Genomic DNA, 25,601 nt, shown 5'->3' with positions numbered 1-25,601 from the left:
TGGAATTACCCATCATGGGCTGGACCCTCCTCAATCACTAATTAAGAAAGTGCCCTACAGCTGGGTCTCATGGAGGCATTTCCTCAACTGAGGCTCCTTCCTCTCTGATGACTCTAGCCTGTGTCAGATTGACACACAAAACCACCTGGTACATAGAGTAACTAAAAATTCATATGATGCCTCTAAAAGACTCATTTAACAGAGCAGATGCTCTATGAAAATGGGAATTGCCAGGGGTGATTGCACACACTCTTAATCCCAGCACTTGGAAGGCAGAGGCAGATGGATCTCAAGAGTTTGGTTTACTAAGAGAGGTCTAGGATAGACAGAGCTACTCAGAGAAACCCTCCTCAAAATACCAAAAAAAAAAAAAAACAGGAACCAAGAGAGAATGTGTACTTAAAATAGTTATTACATCAAAAGCTATAAAAAGAGGCAAAGAAAACTTACATAATGGTAAAAGGATGAAGTCATCAACAGTAACAGTGGCGAGCGTGCATCTACCTACAACAGAGCTAAAATACATAGACATCTGCAAAAAGGAAAGACATGCTGCAACATTACAATGGTAGAAGACAGCTCTTACCCCATATTCAACAACACATCAGACAAAAAAAGCGAGGTATTAGCAAAGAGGAACAGGTAAGAAGAGAAAGCTCCACCACGCTGACATAGGCATAGGGCTTGTGTGTGTGTGTGTGTGTGTGCACGTGCGCACGTGTGTGTTGCTGTTGTTGTTTTTAAAATATGACCAGAAAAGCAAGTATTACAAACAACATAGAGAGGGACCAAACTACAGAACAGGCTAAAAATGTTAAAATACAAAAGGTGTATAGTGGCATACACCTTTAATCCCAGAACTTTGGGAGTTTCAGGATGGCCAGGGCTACACAGAGACACCCTGTCTTCCAAAAGAAAACCAACCATGTGTGAACTCCAAGTGAGGAGAGAGCAAAAAGACCTAAATAGACATTTCTTGAAGATGTACAGCCAACCAATAAGCATGTGAGAAATTGTTAAACATTACTCTCATGGAAATAAACAGTGAAACTACCATGAGCAAACACCTCAGCCAAAGTAAAACAGCTATTATACAGACATATATATATGTTTGTGACTATATATATATATATATATATATATATATATATGCTCTCTCTCTCTCTCTCTCTCACACACACACACACACTCACACACTCACACACACACACACACACACACACACACCAGACAGGAACTGGAGAGATGACCCAGCAGGTCTGAGCACTGACTGCTCTTGAAGCTCTTCTACACCCACATGGCAGCTCACAACTGTCTCTATCTCCAACCCCAGGAGATCTGACACCCTCTTCTGGCCTCCTCAAGCACTGCACACACGTGATGTACACACAAACATGCAGAAAAATCCCCATAAACATGAAATAAACCTTTGAAAAGAATAAAGGCTAACAAACGTTCTAGAGGATACACAGGAAAAGGAGCCATTGCAGGCTGTGGTGGGAATGTAAATGAGTGACACACATCACAGCAAACAGCCCGTGTGGGGGTTTCTCAATGATAACGATAATGATAATGATTATCAGGAATAAATACATTTTAAAAGGCAGTGTATTGAGGAGATATATGCACTGTCAAAAGGATGAGTATACAGAAACATCTCTGAATAATACTGGAAACATTGAGTAGTTACCTTCTGTTTGACTCATGTGGTTCTATGGGATTTGGTGACATGACAGCATCGAATAGTGAATAAAAGTGACTTGTTCTACAGTTAAAGTGCCGATGTGTTTAATTTTTGTCTAACTATTTATAAACGGTGAAATAGGATGTTTTAGAACATGCAGACACTGGAACCTGCTGTCACCAACTGTAAAACAGTTACACTGCCATCTAGTGGTAGTGTCTGGAAAGTCCAGGTTTCATCAACGCCTGGTGCTGATCACTTCTCTTCAGACTTCACTCCTTTTCTGATAGGCTTTCTTAAACTCTTCTCCAAGCATCTCAACATCATCCTCTCTTTTAAACACTCCCTACAAAAAAAACATTTTGTGGTTACTTTTGAAGGTGAGAGTATTTCACCGAATGCTCTTAGGGATAACGTGTGGACACAAAGCTAATAAAGTTATCCAAGATAATGAATCCATCCAACAGGCTAGTGAAACTTAACTTCCCAAGACTAGGGCTTCAAGTACATCCTGAATGTTCTTGATCTGCCCTCATTTCCTAATTTGTCACCTTCAGAGTAGAAAGAGCATGAGGGCACAAATCTATGATCTAACTGCAACTATGGCAGCCTGCACTGCCTGGAAGGAATGAGCTTACTGCCTCTGTACTGTCCCTTGTCTACACAGGGGCTGTAGTATATGGGAGGGGTGGGAGGGGTGAGAAGGCTGGCCTGGGCTAGATGCTGCATGGATACATTCTTCCTGCCTCAGTTCCTAGCTCATTTGGGGACACTGAGTTTAACTCCAATAGGTCCTGTCTGCCCTATGGAAGGATTACCTCACTAAAATGCTGAAATCCAAAAGTTCTCTTAACATTCATAGTCTGTTTTATTAAAATAGCAGTCATGGTAGATTTTAGCACTGGTCTATCATTTTGTATTAAGTCTACCTAATTAGAGTGTAAGACCCTGTGGCCAGGAACAACTTCTCCTTTCATTGGTTAGGGACTGAATACAAAACACACTTGATTCTGCACAGTCAATAAAGACCTCAACTATATGACTTGTATATTTGAAGGACTATGGCTTTATGAATCTCTATGTTTACATGGACTAGAAGCTCATTAGTAGTAGTCACTATGTATCTCAGATATACAGGAAAACCTACTGCTTTTCAGAACTACTCTCAAAAGTTGAGGTTGCCTAATACCTACCTACAACAGTCTCCTACCAAGCAGACTCCTCTCAGACTCAAGCATGAGTGTCACCAATGACAAAGCTTTCCTGTTTATCATCTTCAGTGTTTGCCCTTATATAGTTGCTCTAGGGTAGTTGTTTTTATATTTCCCATGCAACAAGGAGAGCAAAGAATCTCAAAAGTTAGCTCAGGGACTGGGAATGTAGCTCACTGAATAAAGCCCTTGCTTAATGTGTGCAAGGCATCTGGGCTAAGATCCCCAGCACTGTGTAAGCTTCGCAAAGTAGCACAAGCTTGTCATCCCAGCCCTCGGGAGGTAGAAGCAGGAGGACCAATGTTTCAAGGTCATTCTCAGCTATGTAGGAAGTTCCGCGCCAAGCTGGCCTAGACCTTTTCTCAAAAAGTAAGTAAGTAAATAACAAATAAAAATAGAAGTTCAACAGCTCTGGTTCAGATAGCTAATAATGTTCCAAGACCACTCTTACTATAGGTGTCTAAAAAGGACTGTGGGCTTCAACACCTGCCAGGATCTCATTGCTTCTTCACAAAAGCACGGAAGCACATGAGTTATGCTCCCCCCCCCAATCCTAGAGTCATGCCGTTGTTTTCTCCATTGTTATTTGTCATGAGAATCACACACGCGAGTAATCCTCACTTACTTTGGGGAGATAGCCTAGTAATTTTGTAGCATGCTCTTTGAGGAGTCTCAGCCTTTCTTCTTCAATAATCTCATTGATGCAGCCCTGCCGCCTTTGCTGTAGCTGCAATTCCTCTAGCTCGCGTTTCTGGAAATGAAACAGAAGTGTCTTAACTGCCACCAAATACATTAATCTCCTACCAAGTTTACAAATGAAATTGTTCTTACAGTGAACTAAATGATGGGTCTGATGGGTTAATTGTAAGTTTAGAAGACAACAGTGTATGCCTTTTACACATATAAATATACATACCTGTATTTTTTAATAAAAAGACTGAATTCTTTTGTTTTCTGTTATTTATTTATTTATTTATTTTACATCCTGACCATAGTTTCCCCTCCCTCCTCTCCTGCAGTCTCTACCTCTAAACACTCTCTGTTCCCACCCCTTAATCCACTCCTCCTCTGTTTCTGTTTAGGATAGAACAACATACTTGTATTTCTTTAAATTTTTAAGAACAAGTTATGCCCCACCCACATTTTTGTTTTTCTTTATTTAGTGGAACTGGTGTTTGAACCCAGGGCCCTCCACCTGCTAGGCGAGCACTCTACAACTGAGCTACAATCCTAGACCTTATGACAGGAAGTTTTAAAGAGGCAAGTATGTATTTTTAGGAAAATTTTCACTATCAAGGAAAAAATGTATTCAGGGAATAAATTTCCTAATAAACCCAGCAAACATTTATGGAGTTCCCACCATATAACAGGTACCCAAGATGCCCAAAAGAGTTTACAGTGTAAAAAAAAAAAAACTAATGCATAACCAGAGCTGAGTTATCTGAGGATCCATTTTCTAGGTTCAGGTGTGCAGCACAGAGTCCTAGCAAAGGAGCTCTAGCACATTCTTGAGAATTCCGAATTCTGAAGATACTCTGAGCCTACATGCAGACTGTGATGTTGTCTGCAGAGTCTTAGGCTCTTAGGAACACACACAACTACCTAAGGACTCAGTCCCACTTACTGCACTTGTGTCAGGCGACGTAACTGCTCTAATTTGGCACAACACAGGATTTCCCATCCTGTACTGTGCTACCCCACACTGAGTGTTCATCCTCACGTCACATAGCTTTACAGTAATCAGTGTGGGGTTTAGACTGGTGGTAAGAAACACCTTGAGCTCTTTTAGGATTTGGTCTAAACCACACACATTCTTAGAAGTAGACAGGGTTGTGGACACCTACAACCTCTTTCTAAAGTGTATATGGGCAGTTTAGTGTGTTTAAGACTACACAGTGTCATGAATTATTAAGTTCTGTTGCTAAGACATCCACCTCTGCTCCAGGGCCAAAACAAAACTGTTGTCATTTCTTACAACATAGAGCTAAGCTGACTTCTTCATAATGGGAATGTTTACCATTAAATCCTAAAACATACGTTGTATATGTGTGTCACTGGGCACTTTAGTGATTTCCATGTACACACGTCTTGCTAGATTATCTGGGAGTGTTCTGATCAGCTCTGTAACCCTTAGACAGGCCAGTCCATCACTGGTCCTACCCCTTTACAGGAGAGAATGCAAAGCCTTACAGGCAATTCCAATGCATTTTCCTTTTCTGTCTTCTTAATTACTGTGCTAACAGTTATTGCCTTCATTAACTCAACATTTATAAATATTTACCCCGTGTCAGGCAAATTGCACTTTATAGATCATTATCTCCCCTACAGGCTAGATTCAGGCCAAGACTGATTTACACCAAGCCTAAGCAATGGAGGCTTTTTATCTGATTAAGAGTCCACCGAGGCTTAGTGTGAAAAGAAATGAGACTCATAAAACCATCCATCTGCAGACTGACCAGTTACAACGAGACCAAGCAGGAATGTCAGTGAGCAAGAGACCTGCTGGCCTCTTGGTTTTCTGTGACTATACCATTTACAGTCGCTTAGATTTTTAAATGTGTTTTTGGTTTTTCCTTCCTCCTCATCTTAAACCACAGTATTCTCCAAGACTATCTTAAGCCCCCTGATGCTTTCTTGTTTTTACACCAACATCTTACATAAATCTCTTTTTTCTTTGTGCTACTTAATTCCAGATGAGCCCTTCCCCAACAAACAAAAACAACCTAAGCTTTGCTCTAAAGTGTGACTGCACACATGTCCCTTGAGTGTTATACTTGAAACCTAGTATTTTGCTTTCTTCCTCCCTTACTTTAAAAAAAGGATATTCAAGTTCTTTCTGTCACCTCCTACTGTTGCTGTTTATAGTCCGTAAGTTAGGACTACCACTTCTATTATTTATGGTACTGACTAATGCTGTTTATAGTCCGTAAGTTAGGACTACCACTTCTATTATTTACGGTACTAAGGCCTAGGAGGCTGTGCTTGTCAAATTTGGAATGCTTCGTCTTCTTAAAGCGCTCACACATGACCGTTCAGGGGCACATGCCATCTGAGTATTTCAGTTTTGTCAGTAGAACAAATATTTAAGTCAGAATGTCAGACTTACAATCTGGTCCCCTCTGCAACTTCTAAATCTGTATTTCTAACAATCAACATCTTTTGGCCACAAAAATCAATGTGAACAAACACACATTCCTTCAAAACCTATTTTTCCCTCTACATACTTGTTAGGACATGGCCTTCTCACTGAAGAGGGACTTGACTATATCTGTAATCAGTAGTTGCCTTAAGTCCTCACCACTCCAGATTTAACTGGTCCCCAGCACCATCAGATCTGCATGTTTGGCATGTGAGGAGCTCCTTCTATTTGCATATGCTACCCCTTCTGAAGTCCAGTGCATTGCTCACTGGTCTCCTAGCTCTGACATCATCCTCACATCCCACTGGTCTCCTAGCTCTGACATCATCCTCACATCCCACTGGTCTCCTAGCTCTGACATCACCCTCACATCTCACTGGTCTCCTAGCTCTGACATCATCCCTCACATCTCACTGGTCTCCTAGCTCTGACATCATCCTTACATCTCACTGGTCTCCTAGCTCTGACATCATCCTTACATCTCACTGGTCTCCTAGCTCTGACATCATCCTTACATCTCACTGGTCTCCTAGCTCTAACATCATCCTCACATCTCACTGGTCTCCTAGCTCTGACATCATCCTCACATCTCACTGGTCTCCTAGGTCTGACATCACCCTCACATCTCACTGGTCTCCTAGCTCTGACATCACCCTCACATCTCACTGGTTTCCTAGCTCTGACATCATCCCTCACATCTCACTGGTTTCCTAGCTCTGACATCATCCCTCACATCTCACTGGTCTCCTAGCTCTGACATCACCCTCACATCTCACTGGTCTCCTAGCTCTGACATCACCCTCACATCTCACTGGTCTCCTAGCTCTGACATCACCCTCACATCTCACTGGTCTCCTAGCTCTGACATCATCCTCACATCTCACTGGTCTCCTAGCTCTGACATCATCCTCACATCTCACTGGTCTCCTAGCTCTGACATCATCCTCACATCTCACTGGTCTCCTAGCTCTGACATCATCCTCACATCTCACTGGTCTCCTAGCTCTGACATCACCCTCACATCTCACTGGTCTCCTAGCTCTGACATCATCCTCACATCTCACTGGTCTCCTAGCTCTGACATCACCCTCACATCTCACTGGTCTCCTAGCTCTGACATCACCCTCACATCTCACTGGTCTCCTAGCTCTGACATCATCCTCACATCTCACTGGTCTCCTAGCTCTGACATCACCCTCACATCTCACTGGTCTCCTAGCTCTGACATCATCCTTACATCTCACTGGTCTCCTAGGTCTGACATCACCCTCACATCCCACTGGTCTCCTAGCTCTGACATCACCCTCACATCTCACTGGTCTCCTAGCTCTGACATCACCCTCACATCTCACTGGTCTCCTAGCTCTGACATCATCCTCACATCCCACTGGTCTCCTAGCTCTGACATCACCCTCACATCTCACTGGTCTCCTAGCTCTGACATCATCCTCACATCCCACTGGTCTCCTAGCTCTGACATCATCCTCACATCTCACTGGTCTCCTAGCTCTGACATCATCCTCACATCTCACTGGTCTCCTAGCTCTGACATCATCCTCACATCTCACTGGTCTCCTAGCTCTGACATCATCCTCACATCTCACTGGTCTCCTAGCTCTGACATCCCTCACATCCCACTGGTCTCCTAGCTCCAGCACTCCCCTTTCACATCTACTCTGTGCTGCCCCTTGAATCATCCTTCTAGATCATCTCGAATCTTAAAATGTAATTTTTCTAATTCTTTAATGACTTCTCTTTGTAGAAAATAATTCATTATAATATATAAAGGTACCACAATTTGTAATTCCTCTCTAACATACAATACCTTCATACCTTTATCATCACACATGAAATAATACTATTTACTTTTATATTTTTCTTAACCAAGAGTGTAAATTCATAGATGACACATATGTTGGTTCTCAACACCAGCCCAGTTTCTATATGCCTGAATAAATGATCACTCAGTAGACTTATAGATCATATGATCAGTAAACAAATACCTAACATACAATACCTTTGTATGACACACAAAGGTTCAGTGGATAAAGTCCCTGCCACACAAGCATGAGGACCTGAGTTCATATCCCCAGAACTCAGGTGAAGTCATGTGTGTCTAATTCCAGGTTCTACCAAAATGGAGACAGCAGTAAAAGAATCCCCAGACGCTGAAGGCTGGCTAGCCTCTAGGACATCTGCAGTGGAACATCAGACCCTGCCTCAAACCAACTGGACCGCTGTGAGGTCTCCCTCTGTTCGTCACACGCACACTAGGACACACACATGCACACCAAGCACACAGAGGCTCTCAGTGAGTGTTAACTGATGAACAGGAGAGCTTTCCTTACTTTGTCTGCAAGGAACTGGCTGTGCCGCTCTTCAATGAGCTTCTCCACAGCCCGTTTGTGCTCCAACTGCTTCATTCGTTGTTTCTGGGCATTCATGAGCTCTATCCGGTCATCTTCCGCAAACTTAGCGAGCATGGCTTTCCTAAAGGTCTCTTCCTCCTCTTTTGCAGCCTGTAGAATTATTTCCTTCAGTGCCATTTGGTCTTCAAAGTCTTGCTTCATCTCCCTCTGCTTCCGCAGCTTCTGCTCTGCTTCTTCCTGCACAGTGATGGAGCAAGAGTTAAGCATTTTCCTTGCACTTTCATAAGAGGGCACTCCACTCTCAGCACACACGGGGCAGGAGGAGGAGGATCAGGGGCTTGAAGCCAGCCTACTGTCTCAGGAAACAAGAAGGACAGATTTGGGTTTGATGTGCGTCACAATATGAAATCACATAAACAGAATTAAGCCTTTTGACAACTGCACTGTCCCACTTAAGACTATTCGAATAAAATGCCATGTTCTCTTTAAAAAATTATTTTTACTTGTGTGTGTGTGTGTGTGTGTGTGTGTGCGCGCGCGCTCACACATGTGCAAGGAGCCTACTGAGGCCAGAGGAGGATGTTGGATACCCTAGAACTGGAGTTACCAGTCCTTGGTCCTCCAAGAGCAGCAAGTTCTCTAAGCATTTGATTCTGGCAAGGCAGTCATTTAGTCTCAGTTTTAAGCTGGATATAGCTGCCGCCTCATTCTAAGCTCAGAATTAACTGCTTTGAGAGGAACTACTGTGAAAGCCTTTGGACACACCTGATCTTGAGCCATGAACAAGTCTATCATCTGTCTACACCACTTAAAGGTTTCCAGTTTCCAACCTCTTCCCTTTGGGAGACCAAAGCTGCATGGTACCCACTTTGTAGTCTAACCCTCCTATCATTCTCAAAAAACAAAACAAACCTCCAAAGCAGTTCAAAAAGCATTCATCTAGCAATGAAATTAGAGTTTTTTCAGGGAAATAGAAACTTACTGGACACAATTAATTCCTTTCCTGTAAGCTTATATTTTCTAAATGTGAAATTTTTATATGCAAAAAAGTAAAAATTTTATAGTAATCATCCATATTGCTAGCACCTAAATTCTGCTACTCACATCTTGCTCTTCTTGTTCTATCATTTCTCTATTCAACTAGAACTGGCACAAATTTTAACTCACCTTTTCTAACCTAATCATTCTTGCCCAATTCCAGCACAAACTCTGGGCAGCCAATGTTCATACACTCTAGTCAGCTAATGTCCGGGCACGCTAAAACCCTTAACGTCTGTTCTGCCCTACACTCTATGTAGGGTAAAAGGGCCAGAGTCAAAGAAACACACCCTGGCCCTGAAACCAGAGCCAATGAAACACATTCTGCCCCTGACCAACTTAGTACAAAAACCAACCCATCCCTGAGCAGGAAAACCAATCAATTCCTGAGCACGAAATCCAGCCAATCTCTGAGCTTGGAGAAGCTCAGGAATTGAAATCTGACCAATTCCCATCCTGAAAATCTTCTCCCTGGAAAACCTGCCCCTAAGAAGCCCTGTGCCTGTTGAGTTTGCCGCTGCCTTTTTCCACCATGGCAGAGGCAGCCACTCTCAATTCCTCCCTCCCAATAAATCTCTTGAATGAGGTTTGGGTGAGACCTTTTGCCAGAGTGTCATGCAGCAGAGAAATAACAATTTTCTCAGCAGAGGAGCACAGGAGAGGAGCAGAACTCCAACACTTTTACTGCGGAAACTATCCCCTAGCAAGCAGAGTTGTTACACTCCAGGGGACCTGAGCAGTACTGTAACCATTTAGCTAGGGAAGCCCTCCCCTGCTGAGGCAGAGTTGTTAGCTGGGGAAACCTTTCCCTGGAGCTGGCTCTAAGCTGCTACTGGTGACTGTGTGGTACTCCTTGGCTCCCAACAGTTAGGAACCCTTTCCACCTGAGCTAATGCTTACACTCTATGTCATGTACATAAGCCTTAACTCTTCCCCTTCTGAAAATAACAAAGCCCTTCAAAGACATATTTCTCTTTAAGGTTCTAGGCACATGGTGCTTTATACTGAATAGTTTGTACTTACCACATATTACATAGACACTAAAGGTTTGGAGAAGCAGTTTAGTTTGTGATATTTAGTCTGGAATGCCTCTTGAGTATATCATATCCCTGCACACAGTGCTCCATATAGGACTAAATTTAACACACACACACACACAAACACGCGAGCACACACACACTATTGACAGTCCTGAGAATCTACTACCAATGCAAGAATTTAATTTAATTCTTGAAAAAGAAAAAAAGGGGGGTATTTGGTACTGTTCTACTGTGAAAATGTCCACACCCTCTGCTAAGTCTGCAATGAGGATTTTACTGGTTATCAGTATGAGCTGCCAAACTCTCTGTCCTTTCCTGTGTTCTAAAACTTGTTACATGGTCTTGAAACCTTCAAATCATTTGCTGTACACAGTTGGGTGGTGGTGGCACACACCTTAATCTCAGCACTTGAGAGGCAGAGGCAGGTGGATCTCTGAGTTTGAGGCCGGCATGGTGTACAGAGTGAGTTCCGGGACTACACATAGAAAACAAAACAACAACAACAAAAGTCATTTACTGTATGGTCTCTGACCCCAGTAACTTTGCAGAGATTCTCTAGGTTCTCTGCTGGAATCACAGCATCAAACAAGGACATGTGTGTAGGTGCTGTCTTAGGGAGACTGTCCCAGGAAACAAGGACATGTGTGTAGGTGCTGTCTTAGGGAGACTGTCCAGGAAACAGCAGTGAGAAACAGAGTAGCAGGAAAAAAGAAAAGAAAAGCAACACAGGGCATGCCGGGGAGATGGTCACACTGTGCGCATGGAGGCTGTCCTCTCAGGACCTTCCCAGGAAGGACAGAGGAGCAGTCACTCATGACTAACTGTCCAGGTGGGAGAGATGGGTAGAGAGGTATGCTCCTTGCTGCCACAACTCTTCCCTCACTGTGGAAAAGCTGCCAACATGGTAAATCTAAGCTCTTAAAAACGTGGCCCACAGCTGTCCCCAAAGGACAACGCAACAACATGAATGAATTTCCAGACTTCATCAAGTCTCACTTAGGTCATCCAGTCACAGAACATTCTGAGTACTCGCTAAAATAATTAACGGCTCACATACAGTATCTTTCTATATACCCACTGGCTAAGGACACGCAGGCTACTTTAATGTTTCAGCTCTCAGAAATCCTGCTATGGGCATCTGTGTATACACAAGATTAATTATTTGTACCTATTCCCATCTAAGACTTAAAGATAGTATTTTCCACTAACCTCTGCTATATCCCACATTTTGCAACATTTTAAAAACTATCATTCAGTTTGAAGTATCTTTCCTTTGCTCATTGCTTATCTAGAAATACATGGCTTCATTCTTGTATACTTTGGGACTATACAGTTATTCTCATTACTGATTCTTCACTGCAGTGAGAAAACAGGTTTGCTAAGACTTAAGATCTTGGAGCCGGGCATTGGTGGCGCACGCCTTTAATCCCAGCACTCGGGAGGCAGAGGCAGGCGGATCTCTGTGAGTTCGAGGCCAGCCTGGTCTACAAGAGCTAGTTCCAGGACAGCCTCCAAAAGCCTCAGAGAAACCCTGCCTCGAAAATCAAAAAAAAAAAAAAAAAAAAAAAAGAAAAGACTTAAGATCTTGGGATTATACAGAGGTTTGCTCTGTGTCTCAGAGCTGTAGTTTGCTGGGTGGAGTCTTCTCTAATGTCAGCAGGATCAGCTGGCTCACACTGTCATTCCACAGTGTACTCTGTTTCTGGGGACTCAGACAAAGGACACTGAGATCTCCTACTGGTTGTAGGTATCCTACTTCCCCTTTCACATCTGTCGGTTTTGTCTCGTGTATTATGAAGCTGTGCTGTTAAAATTCACATACCTTAGGATTCTCACATAGATCTGGATGAATTTATTTTAATTAAAAACTTCCCTGTCCCAAAGTTAACTTTGTCTCATATTAACATGCACACTCTAGTCTGCTTTTCACCTCTATTGTGTCTTCCCCTGTCTGGCTTGGAGGCTCCTTCCATGTGCACTCATTTAAGCTGTTTGGGCTGTGAACGACGTCATGTTCTTCAGGATGCTCTACTTTGTCAAGGCTGAGGATCTTAGTCTTTCAGCTGCAGTTTTTATGCCGTTTATGTACAGCGCAGTCACTGATGTGGCTGAGTTTAACTAGGCTGTCTTCCCTAACCACTCCTCCCGCTCCCAGACTTACTTTCGCTTTCAGTTTCAGGGTCTCGGCTCGCTCCTCCTGGTACAGCTCCTGCCGCACTTGCTCCAGATCATCACGCTGTCGCAGCATTTCTTCCAGCTTCTGGATCAGCTGTTAAGAAAGCGTGTTTACAACACCTGAACTGGCAACTGTTTCAGGCGTTCAGCCTCCTTAAAAAGTAGTAGTTTTCATACCAGACTCTGACACTGGGCCCTCTTCTCCTCACTCGCTTGGACTCTGGCCATGCGTTCCTCTTCTCTTTGCTGCTGTACGCTGGCAAACTCTATGATTTTCCTGTTCTCTTCCTCCATCTCCTCCCGCTTCTTTTGTCTCCAGAGCGCTTGCTCCCTCTGGAACTCTTCAATATACTTCTGAGTTGCATTCATTTTTTCTAATTTTTGCTGTCTTTCCCTAAAAAGCAATTGGGGGGTGATGGGGATGTCCTTCTGTATATGTTTCTCTTATTGGTTGATAAATAAAACACTGTTTGGCCAATAGAGGCAGGAAGCTAGGCAGGACTAGGAAATGAGAATTCTGGGTAGGCAGAGAGAGACTGCAGAGAGATGCCATAGAGATGCCATATAGCCGAGGAAGGAATAATAGGTCTGGACCCTTCTCCAGTAAGATAAGACCATGTGGAAATACTTAGATTTATAGAAATGGGTTAATTAAAGAGAGAACTAGCCAGTAAGAAGACCTAGCCACTGGCCAGCAGTTTAATAATTGATATAAGTCTTTGTGTGCTTATTTGGGAACTAAAAGGTGGCTGCAGGACCTGGCTGGAAAGAAAACTCCAGTTACGGGGGTGGTGAGGTGGTGTTATAGTTACAGAAATAAAATAACAAAAATAAATAGACTGCTTTAGAGTCACTAATGCAGCACACTTTCTGGGTATCAAGTGTAGACTTCCCATGAACACTATCAGACCTCTCTTCCAATGACATTTAAAGCATCTCATTTCAGAAAGGTGACAGTCTGTCTGCAGAAGCCATAGAGCACTCTGCACTTAAGCTGTGTGCCAAGGAAAGCCACCAGAAAACATACGTTCTGATGTATGAGACGTACAGATAGAAGAAAAACAAAGGTTTAGGTCATTTGCCACTTACACACCTATTATTTTTCAGATCACCTATTAATATTCATGCCGACAAGGATGAGGAAGAGCTGTTCAGCAAATGGACAGCTCAGGCTGGCCACACACGCACGGGCCAGGCACCTCTGGGGTGTACTTACACCTGGTCCTCCTCGTAGATCTTCCTGACAATCTCGTCAATCATGAGCTTTTCTTTTAGCAGCTGCTCATAAGCCTCCTGCTTTCTCCTCTCTTGTTCTTCAAGCTGTTTTTCCAGGTCCAGGTGGTACTGGACCCTCTCCTTGTTCCGCTGGTCTTGCCTGACGCTCTCTTCCTTCAGAAGTCTCTCGTGCTCCTCCATCATGATCCTGGCTATGTCAGCATCACGTTTCTAGCATTCAAATGAAATTTATCCTCCCACGTTCAGGAGTGAACAGTTTATTACAGCACTATAAACAGACACAGTAGCACACCGGAAAACCTGTTATGTGAACCTTTTTATCTATGAGGTTAAAAACAAGAGTGACCTGGAGGGTCTGAACGATGAGTCAGATGCTAAGGGGCGTTCCTAATCTTCCTGGAAGCTCTTAGGGCAACACCTGGCAAGGATAATGAGTCCGCATTCAGAACATACAAAGTAAAGTGGTAAGTGATTTACTCGTAACCACTTCAGCCACCAAACCATTGCTTTCTCTGTAAGCTGACCTCCAGTGTCAGTTTCTAATGCTGCTGTCCACCAGCTGTTGTTGAGTGCCCCTCCAGCCCACCTGCTCCAGGCTCTGGACAACTCTCAGGGTCCCCCAGCTGAGGCTCCTTCCTGCCACACATCCTTCTCTTTTATTTATGGAGGCTCAGGGTGGTGATTTTGACTGAAAAGGTCATGTATGTCACAGTGACGTTCTCTCTTGTTTTCATTTTCATTCACACAGCGCCACTCCCACTGAGTTACAGACGAGCCTTCACGTAAATTAAAGCCCTTAGTTTTTTCAGCATTTCCAATACTGGAGTAATGATTAGGGCCACCCTTTGTCTGTGTGACCACATCCCAAATGCAGGGATGGTTAGCAGCAAAGAGAAAGAGGGAGCAGGTTGGGAGACAAATACAGTCATTGCTAAAGTAGCTGACAGGCATTGTGCATACATGGTTATCATGACTTAACCACAAGTTCTCTTGCCTTTGCTAATACTACATTACATTCTTCTAGAATATATAAGACAGCAAAAAAATGTATATGCTAACAAAAATGTATACAAATTACCACAGACTCAAATAAACACAGGGCTCTGACTGTGCAGATAAGAAAACTGGCCAGGGCTGGAGAGACAGTCCAGGAAGAGCATTTGCCGATCTTCACACGACCTGCTGTCTGTTCTCAACACCCACATCAGACCGCTCACAACCACTGCCCTCTTCTGGTCACCATGGACACTGCATGCATATGGTGCATGTAGACAAGCAAACTCACGTCCACATAAATAAAAATAAAAATAAAAAACCTAACAAGTATATGGATTTTCCATTTAGTCAAGTCCTAGTAGTGTATGGTTCTAGTTTTGTGAATCAATTTTGATTTAGAAAACAGGAGCAATTTGGGAGTCAAATATCTACAATGGCTATGGATGACCTCATCTATCAGAGTAATTAAAACTACAAACAGCTGAACACACTGTACATTATGTTCTTTTTTATCAATTAAAAAACAGAACTATACAGCTCATATACAGGTCTGCCACTTTCCTTAGGTTGTCCCTGCTAGCATGTTCCAGAATAGAGGTTCTCAACCTGTGGGTCATGACCCCTTTGGGGTCAAATGACCCTTTCACAGGGGTCACACATCAGTTATCTTGTATATTGATATTTATATTATGATTCATAACAGTAGTTATGAATTGTTGCAATGAAATAATTTTATGGTTGGGGGTCACTACAACATGAGGAACTGTATTAAAGGGTCACAGTATTAGGAAGGTTGAGAACCCACTATTCTAGAATCTTCTAAAATAGCCTATGACCATTGTTAGGAGTTCTCATGCTGCACCACACTGGTTTAAATATTGTGTTATCGCGTTTATAATCCTTAGTGCATAAACATGTTGGCTGGTATTCATAATCTACATTATAAACATACACTTTCATATGTAATTGTCTGGCTTCTGTGTGAAAATGAGCTCAGTGATGCCATGCACCTTGGTTTTACGTGTTAGCTCAGCAAACCTTATTTTCATACCCATGACGCAGCTGCTGGAGTATCTCTTCTGGGAACAACCTTGCCCTCAAGAGTTATTATGCAAGGATGAAAACAGAAAATCAGGGGGAAAAAGGTTCCCTTAGAAAATAAGAGTGATAAAGGGGGACGGAAACAGGAGCCTGGGGGAAGGAGAGTGCTTATAAACCTACCAAGCTAGAAATACTCAAAGAAAAAGAGTGGAGAAGCATAGTAACCACATTCTAGGGTACAGACGGCTGTGCTGTGCTAGCTTGTCAAGGTGATAAGTTCAAGAGAACACAGTGGATGTAGGGAGTTCTCTGGGCCTGAGGGCTCCAGCGTTCAGGCAAACACAGCTCGGTGGAAATCACCAAGGGTCTGAGCCTGACAGTGTGGGGAACCTGGCCGAACACGTTCTTCACAGAAGTGCCGCTTTCAGAACATGCCGCAGTACAAAATCAGAATGACGTAAAGTAGTTTTACCATTTGTTCATATTTGATGGCGTCCTTCTCAGCAATCTGGGCAGCTCTCTCCTTATTCATGTAAGCGGCTTTCAATTTTTGCTCCAACTCTCTGAGCTCGATACTGTGGGGAGAAGGCAACTTTAAACTTGAGGAAAATAAAAGAATTCAGCTTCACAGAAAACTTGGTGAACTCTTATTTACTAAAAGTATGCAACGGGTATCATCTGAAGTCCACGGTTAACTCATGACATTTAATGGACACTTGAAGGTGAGCCCTTAAGCCGTCTACTTGAGGGATTACTCTTTTCTAATTTAATCTTCCTTTACATGTGTTTATTTATTGTAACTTTTGGGAGTCCTTTCCTTCCACCCTGTGGATCTGAGATCAAACCCAGGCCTTTAAGTTTGGCTGCAGGTTAGTATTAAACTACATTTTATTCTAAACTAGAGAAGTGGTCTCCGTCTTTGGTTGTCTTCGTAAAGTCTTAGCAATTATCTGGAAACTGTATCTCCAGTTCTGGTGCCCCTAAGTCTTGATTGCAAGTAAGGCATGGCTGGCTTAAGTAATTCAGTCTTAAGAAAAGAAATGTATTACAGGGCGAGGAGTGGTGGCAATTGCCCTAGAACCCAGAACTTGGGACACAAAAGCAGGTGGATCTCTGAGTCTGAGGCTAGCCTGCTCTACACAGGGAGCTCCAGGACAGCCAGGGCAGAGCAGTGAGACCCCATCTTAAACAACAACAAAAGCCAAGTATTCTAGATTCCACATGTCACAATTTTTGTAATCAGAAATTATTTTAAAATTCATCCTGGCTGGGCAGTGGTGTTGCACACATAATCCCAGCACTTGGGAGGCAGAAGCAGGTGGATCTCTGTGAGTTAAGGCCAGCCTGATTTGCAAAGTGAGTTCCAGGACAGCCAGGACTATTACACAGAGAAACCCTGTCTAAAAAAACAAACAAACAAACATCCTGAAAGGAAAGCACCTAAGGCATTAATATTTAGGTACTTAGTTTTTCCTATCAACACTAATACTTCTATTAATGCAGCCAAATTTCTTAACCATTTCTGTGGGTCGAGGCTATGATTCAGTGGCGGAGTATGCGTCTAGCACATGTAAGGCCCTGGGTTCAATACCCAGCACCACAACAAAGAAGTTTAAATGGGTATCTTACGCTAATGCAGTATTTCCCGGAAAATGTCAACGATCTAAAGAGTCTCACTTTCGGGTGCTAAGGGTGACCCAGTGCGTAGTGACGGAGACTATAAATTCAAGTAGCAGAAACCACCACACCTGTTCTCTCTCACTTGCTGCCTCATCTTTTCATCCTTCAGGCTCTCATGCTTGAGTTTGGCCAGTTCGTTTGCAAGTCTCTCTTCCTGTTCAAGCTGTCGATCCCTCAGCATCTTGTTCTCTTCTGCCTGAACAGAGAAGTGCAGGTTAGTTCCCTACAGCCTCTGCGTAGACCTCTGTCAAAGTAGTGTGTGTGTTAGAACAGCAAACTAACTGCCCTGACAGCAACAACAAACAACATTTCAAATACTTTACCATAGAAAAAAATTAAATATTACCAGTGATGTGAGGAACATTAATATACCTATATATTCATTCTTTTCGAAATGTATTGATATTTTGCAATTTTTCTCTACTCTTGCATTCTCTCATTATCTCTACCATAGTATTTTAAATCAAATCCTGGGTGGGGGGCAATGGAGAAATACTCAGGGGTTAAGGGCACTCACTGGCTGCCCCTGCGGAGGACCCAGGTTTGGTTGCCAGAACCCACATGGTGGTTTACACCATCTATTCGAGAGGCTCTGGTGCCCTCTTCTGACTTTTTGGGACCAGACATGCACACAGTACACGCATTCACATAAAAATAAACACAGCTTTAAAATAAAACACAGGCTTGGCCACTGCTGCCCACCCACCATGGAAACAGCTCCATGTGGATCTACCTGACAAAACTTTCTTTTTCATAACCACACCACAAATTAGCAGCATTTCCTGAGCAGCTTGGGAAGGAGAGGGCTTAATTTAGGTTACGGTTTCACATTCTAGTCCGTGATGGGCAGGGACATGGAGGAAGGAGCTGATGCAGAGGACAAGAAAGGATGCTTCTGAGTGCCTTGCTCAATCTTCCCTCTCACAGAATCCAGGACCAACCGCCCATGAGTGATACTGACCAAGCAAGAAATGTAGCACAGGCTTGCCCACATTTCTCAATTGGAGTTCCCCCTTCCTAAATCCTCTAGTTGCTGTCAAACTGACAAAACTATCCTATTGCATGTACCTCCCATGCTCTCTGGCTGCTCTCTCAGGAGCTCCCTAAACAGCCTCACTTGTGTTTTCTGTGCTGCAGATATGGAGGCTTCGTTACTTCCTGAGGTAGAAAGCAGCCTGTAACCTGGAACTCAGGAGGCCAAGGCAAGGAAAGCACCAGACGTCCAAGCATAGCTTGGTCTCATGCTGAGTTCTAGGCCAGGGCTGCATCTCAAGACTGTCTCAAAAGCAAGTAGCAAACAAACAAAACAAGAATAACACATGAAAAATGTTCAACACCAATCACCATCAAGACACGCGGCTTAGGAACTGGAGAGATGGACCTGAGTTTGGTCCCCAGCGCCCCCACAGGTGGCTCCCCACTACCTGTTCCTCCAGATCCAAGAGATGCGGTGTCTCTGGCCTTTCAGGGCACCTGTACTCACATGAACATATCCACACGTCTACACATAATTAACAATAATAAAAGCAAACCCTTGATAAAAGCAAATTAAAATTACACTGGGACATCATAGCATGCATACTGGAAAGTCCATTTAAAACACACACACACACACACACACAATAAAAACAAAAACAAAAACGTGGCGATACCAACTATTGAGAAAGTGTACCATACATACATTTCTGGAAGAGTATATGGAAATCAAACTGGCAATAAAACAACTACACTCTTAAGTACTTGTCTCAGGAAAAGAAGGTACATTTAGTTAAAAATCTGCATTTAGGCGGTCAGTGGTGGCGAAAGCCTTTAATCCCAGCACTTGGGAGGCAGAGGCAGGTGGATCTCAGTAAGTTTGAGGCCAGTTTGGTCTACATAGTGAGTTCTAGGACAGCTAGAACTGTTAAACAAAGAAACCCTATCTAAAAAAAATACATTTAAATATTTACAGCAAATTTATTCATAATATCCAGTACTGGAAATTCCTCATCAGGTGAAGGGTCAAGTATACTGTTGTACAATCACACTACAGGACATTACTTGGCAATAAAAAGAAAATAAGCCACAAAAATAAAATACACATAAAAATACAAATAAAAAATCTTAGGAAGACAGGATCCCACACAAAAACACTTAACTGACACTATCTAACTCCTGATTCCATGAATGAAAGGGCATTAAGGTTCTCAGTCAGTTGGATTTGATTATCAGAAGGGACTGTGCCCTGAATGAGGTCAGCCTGGTCAGGAGCAGCTGGGGTAGAAACAAGCGAAGCAAACTCCAGGGGACCAATAGCTTCTAAGAGGACCTTGACTCCAGGTGAGAATGCATGCTGGCCAGCACCTGATTCAACCTGAGACCGCTGGGAATCCTGACGCCTGCGTTTCTGACCCAGACAATGTGAGAAGACACGAGTTGTTGCAGGCTGCTCAGTCTGTAGTAATGTCTCACACTACAGAAAGCTATGCACTCCTCACACTGTCACACAAGGAACTCTCACAGACCGGAAGAGCAAGAGAGACTGGAGGAGACGAAGGAGACATGACATGACAAGTAACTTGTGATCTTAGACTAGAACAAGACAGCCATACATCTGAGTAAATCCTGTAGTTCAGTAATAAAATGGGGTAGCAAGGCTAATTTCTCTGCGGTGATAGTTTCACTGTTTTTCATATTCTATGTAAGATGCTGGCATAAGAAGCCAGGAAAGAAATTTATGATTTTTCTATAAAGTTTTTGAACTCTTTGATCAATTCAATTTTGCCTCAAAATAGAAAGCTATAAAATGCATATTTCCCACATCTGTTCATCAAGAAGTCCTAGAGGTAATGATAACCTGGGAATAATGGCCACTCCCCCCTTGGCACAAGGGCTAATTCCAGGTGTGGCTCAGGACATTTACAAGATGAGCCCTGTGCTGGCAGGCTGCTTTAGAGGAAGCAATAATGGAGCCAGCAAGCCCCACGAGTGGAGGTGAGGGACAAGTCCAAGAGCCTACTATACCGTTCTATTCTGAGTCTTACGTTTAAGACCCAGTAGATGATATTACACGCTTCACATTCAAGCTAACACCAGCGAACTTAAGACAGGAGAAGAGCCAATGTGATAATCAGAGTCGAAGGCAAAAAACACAAACAAATCAGAGGCTCAGAAGCCCATACATATCTTAGCTTGAAGGTGGCTGGAGGAAAAATTAACTGTTCTGGCAACTAACTGCCTCTTCGTTCTAGTCAAGCCTTTGCCTGGTAGGTGAAGGGAGGACAAACTGCTTACTCAACCTGATTTAAATGTTACTCTTATCTATAAACACCCAGGATAAGGTCAGCTGAGGGCCCCGCCAACCAACACATAAAATCAGCCATTGTGAGCTATTTTGTTCTGGCAGAAAGCAAGAAAGATATCAAAGATTAAAGGTGTTTTGTCGAGAGAACACAGAAGCAACATAAAAGAGCACCCACTGGCCAAGGACAGGATAATCTAAGGATCAAAAGATATAACAGGGGTTGGTAAAATGGCTCAGTGGGTAAAAGGGCTTGTGGCCAAGACTGAAGACCTGTGTTCAATCCCCAGGACCCAAAGGATAGGAGAAATGTAAATGGTCCTCTGATCTTAACACACACATCTTAGCACTCTCACTCACTCTCCCTAGGCTGCTACACACACACACACACACACACACACACACACACACACACACACACACGCATGCACGCACGCACGCACGCACGCACGCACGGATGGGGGGAAGGGAGATACAAAAGAACTTTAAAAATTTCCTTAAGAAAATAAATAACAGAAGCTGGGCTATAGCTTAGTGGTGGAGTGCTTGCCTTGCATGCATGAGGCCCTAGGCTCAATCCCCAATACTGCCAGGAAAAACAAAAAACAATAAATGCAATTATGCATATATAAAGACTCCTGACTTCACTAAGATATTCAATGTGTTTTTTAAAAGGACTTATTTTTATGGGCATCACTGTTAAGCCTGCATGTATTATATGTACCACATGTGTGTCTGGTGCTCATGGAGACCAGAAGAGGGTGCTGTATCCCCTGGAATGGGAGTTACAGGCAGTTATGAACTGCCTACCACATGGGTGCTGAGAACTGAACCTGGGTGCTCTTAACTGATGAGCCATCTCTCCAGCCCCATAAAGATATATTTCTAAAGAGACACTAAAAAATCAAGAGAGGAAAACTTAAAATAATCACAATATACCACACAGAAACAAATTCATTAAAAAGGAACTATTTTCTCCCCAGTATAAGTTGAATTGCAAACTAATGTCTTCCTGGACAGCTTCCTTTACAGAATGCAGAAAAGATACAGGCACATGTTGTATGATGTTTTACGCTTTTGTCTTTTTTCAGGCCCCACCACTCAGCTCCCAAACAAATCACTGGTGGAGGGTTATTAAATGCCAGACCTTAGCTTGGCTTGTTTCTTGCCAGCTTTTCTTAAATTATTCCATCTATCTTTGGCCTCAGTGCTTTAATCTTTCTCTATTCCTGTACATCTTTTCTTTCCTTCTTACTTTGTGTCTGGCCAGGTGGCCAGGTGGCTGGGAGGCTGGGGGGCAGGGGCAGGGACTGGGGGGCCGGGGGGGGGGCGGGAGGCGAGGGGGGGCAGGGGGGCCCGAGTGGCCGGGTGGCTAGCCCCTGAGGTCCTCCTTCCCTTGTTCTCTTGTTGCTCCTTGCTGCTTCTATTTATCCTCTCTGCCGCCAGACCTGCCTATCCTTGCTCCTAGCTGGCTATTGGCCATTCAGCTTTTATTAGGACCACCAGTTGTATTAGACAGGCACATTAACACAGCTTCACAGAGTTAAAGACAACAGGCCTGATATCTCCATCAGGCTAGAAATACGAAGTTAACATAGGATGGAGGAAGAGTTGTGTATATTAACAGAGCCTGAGGCATAAAAACTGTATAAGCTGTACGAACCTTGCCTGGTCCTGACTAAAAGAAGCCAACCCTAAAGGCAGATTTTGACATAGTGCAGAAATGCGCTTAAAGCTATCCTCCAGTGAGATGATACTAAGTATGTGAAAGAAAACATCCCTGCTTCATCAGATGTGCAACGACCGACGGTTGCTAGACAGAGTTGGAGTATGTGGGATTCTCCTTACCGACAAAGTAAGAAGAAAAAGAATAGAAAAGAAGAAATGTCCAGGATTTGCCTGCAGAGCTAAGCTGGGGTCTAAGCCACTGGCACTTAGGACAGAAGGCAGTCAGCACCTTTATACCTTTCTTTTGCTATGTCCTGAGCCACCCTCAAAATACTGGGCACACGGCATGCCCGTGTCCAACACATCACACTCTTTTTATACTTACAAGCATTCACCTGCCACTTCCTGTCTGTTTCCTCTACTACAACCTCCTGAAAATACTTAGAAATACCCATGATAGATTAGCCAGTAGATCAGGACACAAACACATGCACATTATGCCTGAATTCTTCAAAAAATTCAAAAATATGAATAAATGTATACCTCATACAGGTTCATCTCCTACCGCTTAATAATGGCTCTGTTTAATGTTGGGAATTTTTAAAAAGGAATTCTTAATTTTATTAGAAACTTATAGAAGGCAACAGAGTTGTACTCACATTAGCAAAACTATTATGGATTTCATATTTATGTTTAATCAAGAATACTTATTCTTGCCACACACTGTTCTAAAGGTTTCACATTTGCTTATTATTAAAGCAATGCTAGGTAGGGAGTACAGTCAGCGGATTTTATAGACAAAGAATAAAAAGTGACCAACTGACCCCAAGTTCTTCAGCAAAAATAACCAGTACTCCGAGCTGTCTGTTTCCTCAACTCCGGGACTGGCAGTCACCTTCCAAATTTTCCAGATGAAGAAAATTTAACAACGAACACTGAAACTTACTTTTTGGATGGCTTCTTCCATGTCCAGCTCAAACTGCTCATTCTGTAGCACTCTGAGAAACCTCTTACGTTCAACCCTCTCATCGTTTTCATTTTGCACGACCTGGCTCCTGGCTTGCCTCTCCAACTTGTTCAAGTTTTGGACATGCAACGATTTGAGGAAGTTCTTATCTACTAACTTCTGGTGTCTTTCACTGAAGCTCAGAGCTCTCCTTCTGGTGGCCTACAATGCGGGAGAAGGGAAATACACAGTTCAATAGTCCATGATCCCGCTTTTTCAAAAGATGAAAATCCCTATAACAAACGATGTAAACATAGGCAAGTCTGAAGGGTCTTTGGCCCTCTTGCTAAATTCATTGTATACCAGAAGTTCATACGTGATAGGGTAACATAATGACGTACTGATTAAATGGGTACTAATAATATTCTGTTTTGTAGGCGAAGTGGGAAAAGTTGAAGTAATTTAACTCAAAATTCAACAGTACCAGTGAGAGCGAAAGTCAAGCTCTCCAGCTGCAGTTTTACCACCACTCAGAGAGCTGCCCCCGAAAAAAGCGCATTTAAAGATGTATCTATCTCGGTGAGAGGGGAAAAGTGCAGAAAAGCCTGGTGCGTCCCTCAGAAAACAACCCAGAACCTTACAGAAAGCAAATCAAAATTTCTCACCGACCTCTCGGACTACGCACTTCGAATTAAATTTCAGAGATAGCGAGCTCTAGACTGTACATAAATAAACATGCAGTTTGGAGGTCTGCGATCCCTGCCCCGGCCTCCAAGCTGCTCACCATCGTGGCTGATTTTAAACCTCCTCCGGCTGCTTGAGTCTCCAGCCTCAGCTGCAAACGCGTCTTTCCGAGCCGCCGGTCGCCGCCTCCGCACAGCAGCGCGCACTCGGGTGTTTATGCTGTGTCCCGGCAACCGCCAAAGCGCGCCGCCCGCCCGAGAGGGAAGCAGCGTCCCATTGGCTGGAACAATATCCAATCAGCCCGGGGAATCTTCGTTGCCAGGCAGGAACGCTCCTTCCATAGGACCAAGCCAGAAGGCGCAAAGTTCGGATGCTGCGCCCTGGCAGGAGCCGTTTACATCCTGAATCTCTGCGCCTCCAGGGACACCAAAAAACAAAAACAAAAACTCGGACTTCTCACATCCCCAGGTGGTGGTGAGCTGCCCAACCCGAGTGCTGAACCCTGAACTCAGGTCCTCTGGAAGAGCAGCAAGGGCTCTTGAGTACCGATCTCCAGTCCTGATAAACTCATTTTAGAGATGATATATTTTGGGAATTCAGAGACATGGACGAGACCTATTTCCTTCTGGAGCAGAAACCACTGGATAGCTAGAGGAGCTAGTGCAAACACATGGTGATTTTGAAACACTGCAAGAGACCAGTGTGAGGATGGAGAACACACGTAAAAGCAGAGCACGTATGGCTGCCACCTGCAATCCCAGTGCTCTGGGAGCCCGGGGCAAGCGACTCCTCAAGCAGCCTGGCTAGGTACCTTTCTTATACAGCCCAGGCCCACCTATCCAGGGATGGGACCACCCACAGTGGGCTAGGCCGTCCTACATCAGTTAGCAATCATGACATTGTCCTACAGGCCAATCTGGTGGAGGTGTATCAGGTTGACAATCCAAGGCTATCATGAGTGATGAGAATATAGTGTATAAAAAAAAAGATTGGCCATCATTATCATATATAAAACTGTGGGACACATTACAATGCAAAACGTCTTTGAACTCAGGATGCAGCTAACAATCCCTTGGAATTCTACAAAAAAAAAAGTGGCCTCTGTATAGGTAATTTTAAGTTTTAACTAATATATAAAAACAAAAAGTGATATGTGCATTATGGAATATCATGTAATGTCCTGATGCATGAATGCACTGCTTAATATTTAAATTGTTAAATATACATCAAACATTCCTTCAGGCTGAAACTAAAAATCCTTTTCCCTGGCCTTTTGTACTGTTGTACACCCGCCCTGCTGTGTGCGCCTGTGTTTCTGACTATATCTTAGTAACTGCTGTAAAGTCTTTCCCCACCTCTCCCCGCCCCACCTCTCCCCGCCCCACCTCTCCCCAGCCCCTGTTGTCACCATCCC

At 43.5% G+C, this 25,601-nt stretch overlaps 1 protein-coding gene across 1 annotated transcript; it reads right to left on the bottom strand.

The window, feature by feature from the left end:
- Positions 1 to 1,590: 1,590 nt before the first annotated feature.
- On the bottom strand, positions 1,591 to 24,413 carry Mns1 (meiosis specific nuclear structural 1). Its single transcript, XM_005073746.4, has 10 exons — positions 24,288 to 24,413; positions 23,504 to 23,725; positions 17,678 to 17,805; positions 16,402 to 16,504; positions 13,873 to 14,102; positions 12,834 to 13,050; positions 12,643 to 12,750; positions 8,383 to 8,640; positions 3,521 to 3,646; positions 1,591 to 2,030 (listed from the first exon to the last, which is right to left on the bottom strand). Exons 1-10 carry the CDS (start codon positions 24,288 to 24,290, stop codon positions 1,950 to 1,952), a joined length of 1,476 nt encoding a protein of 491 aa, XP_005073803.1. The 5' UTR covers positions 24,291 to 24,413; the 3' UTR covers positions 1,591 to 1,949.
- Positions 24,414 to 25,601: the final 1,188 nt, after the last annotated feature.

The sequence above is a fragment of the Mesocricetus auratus genome, unplaced genomic scaffold (genome assembly GCF_017639785.1).
Source record: "Mesocricetus auratus isolate SY011 unplaced genomic scaffold, BCM_Maur_2.0 Super-Scaffold_100691, whole genome shotgun sequence".
NCBI classification, from domain to species: Eukaryota; Metazoa; Chordata; class Mammalia; order Rodentia; family Cricetidae; genus Mesocricetus; species Mesocricetus auratus.
This window is presented reverse-complemented; position numbering and strand designations above follow the sequence as displayed.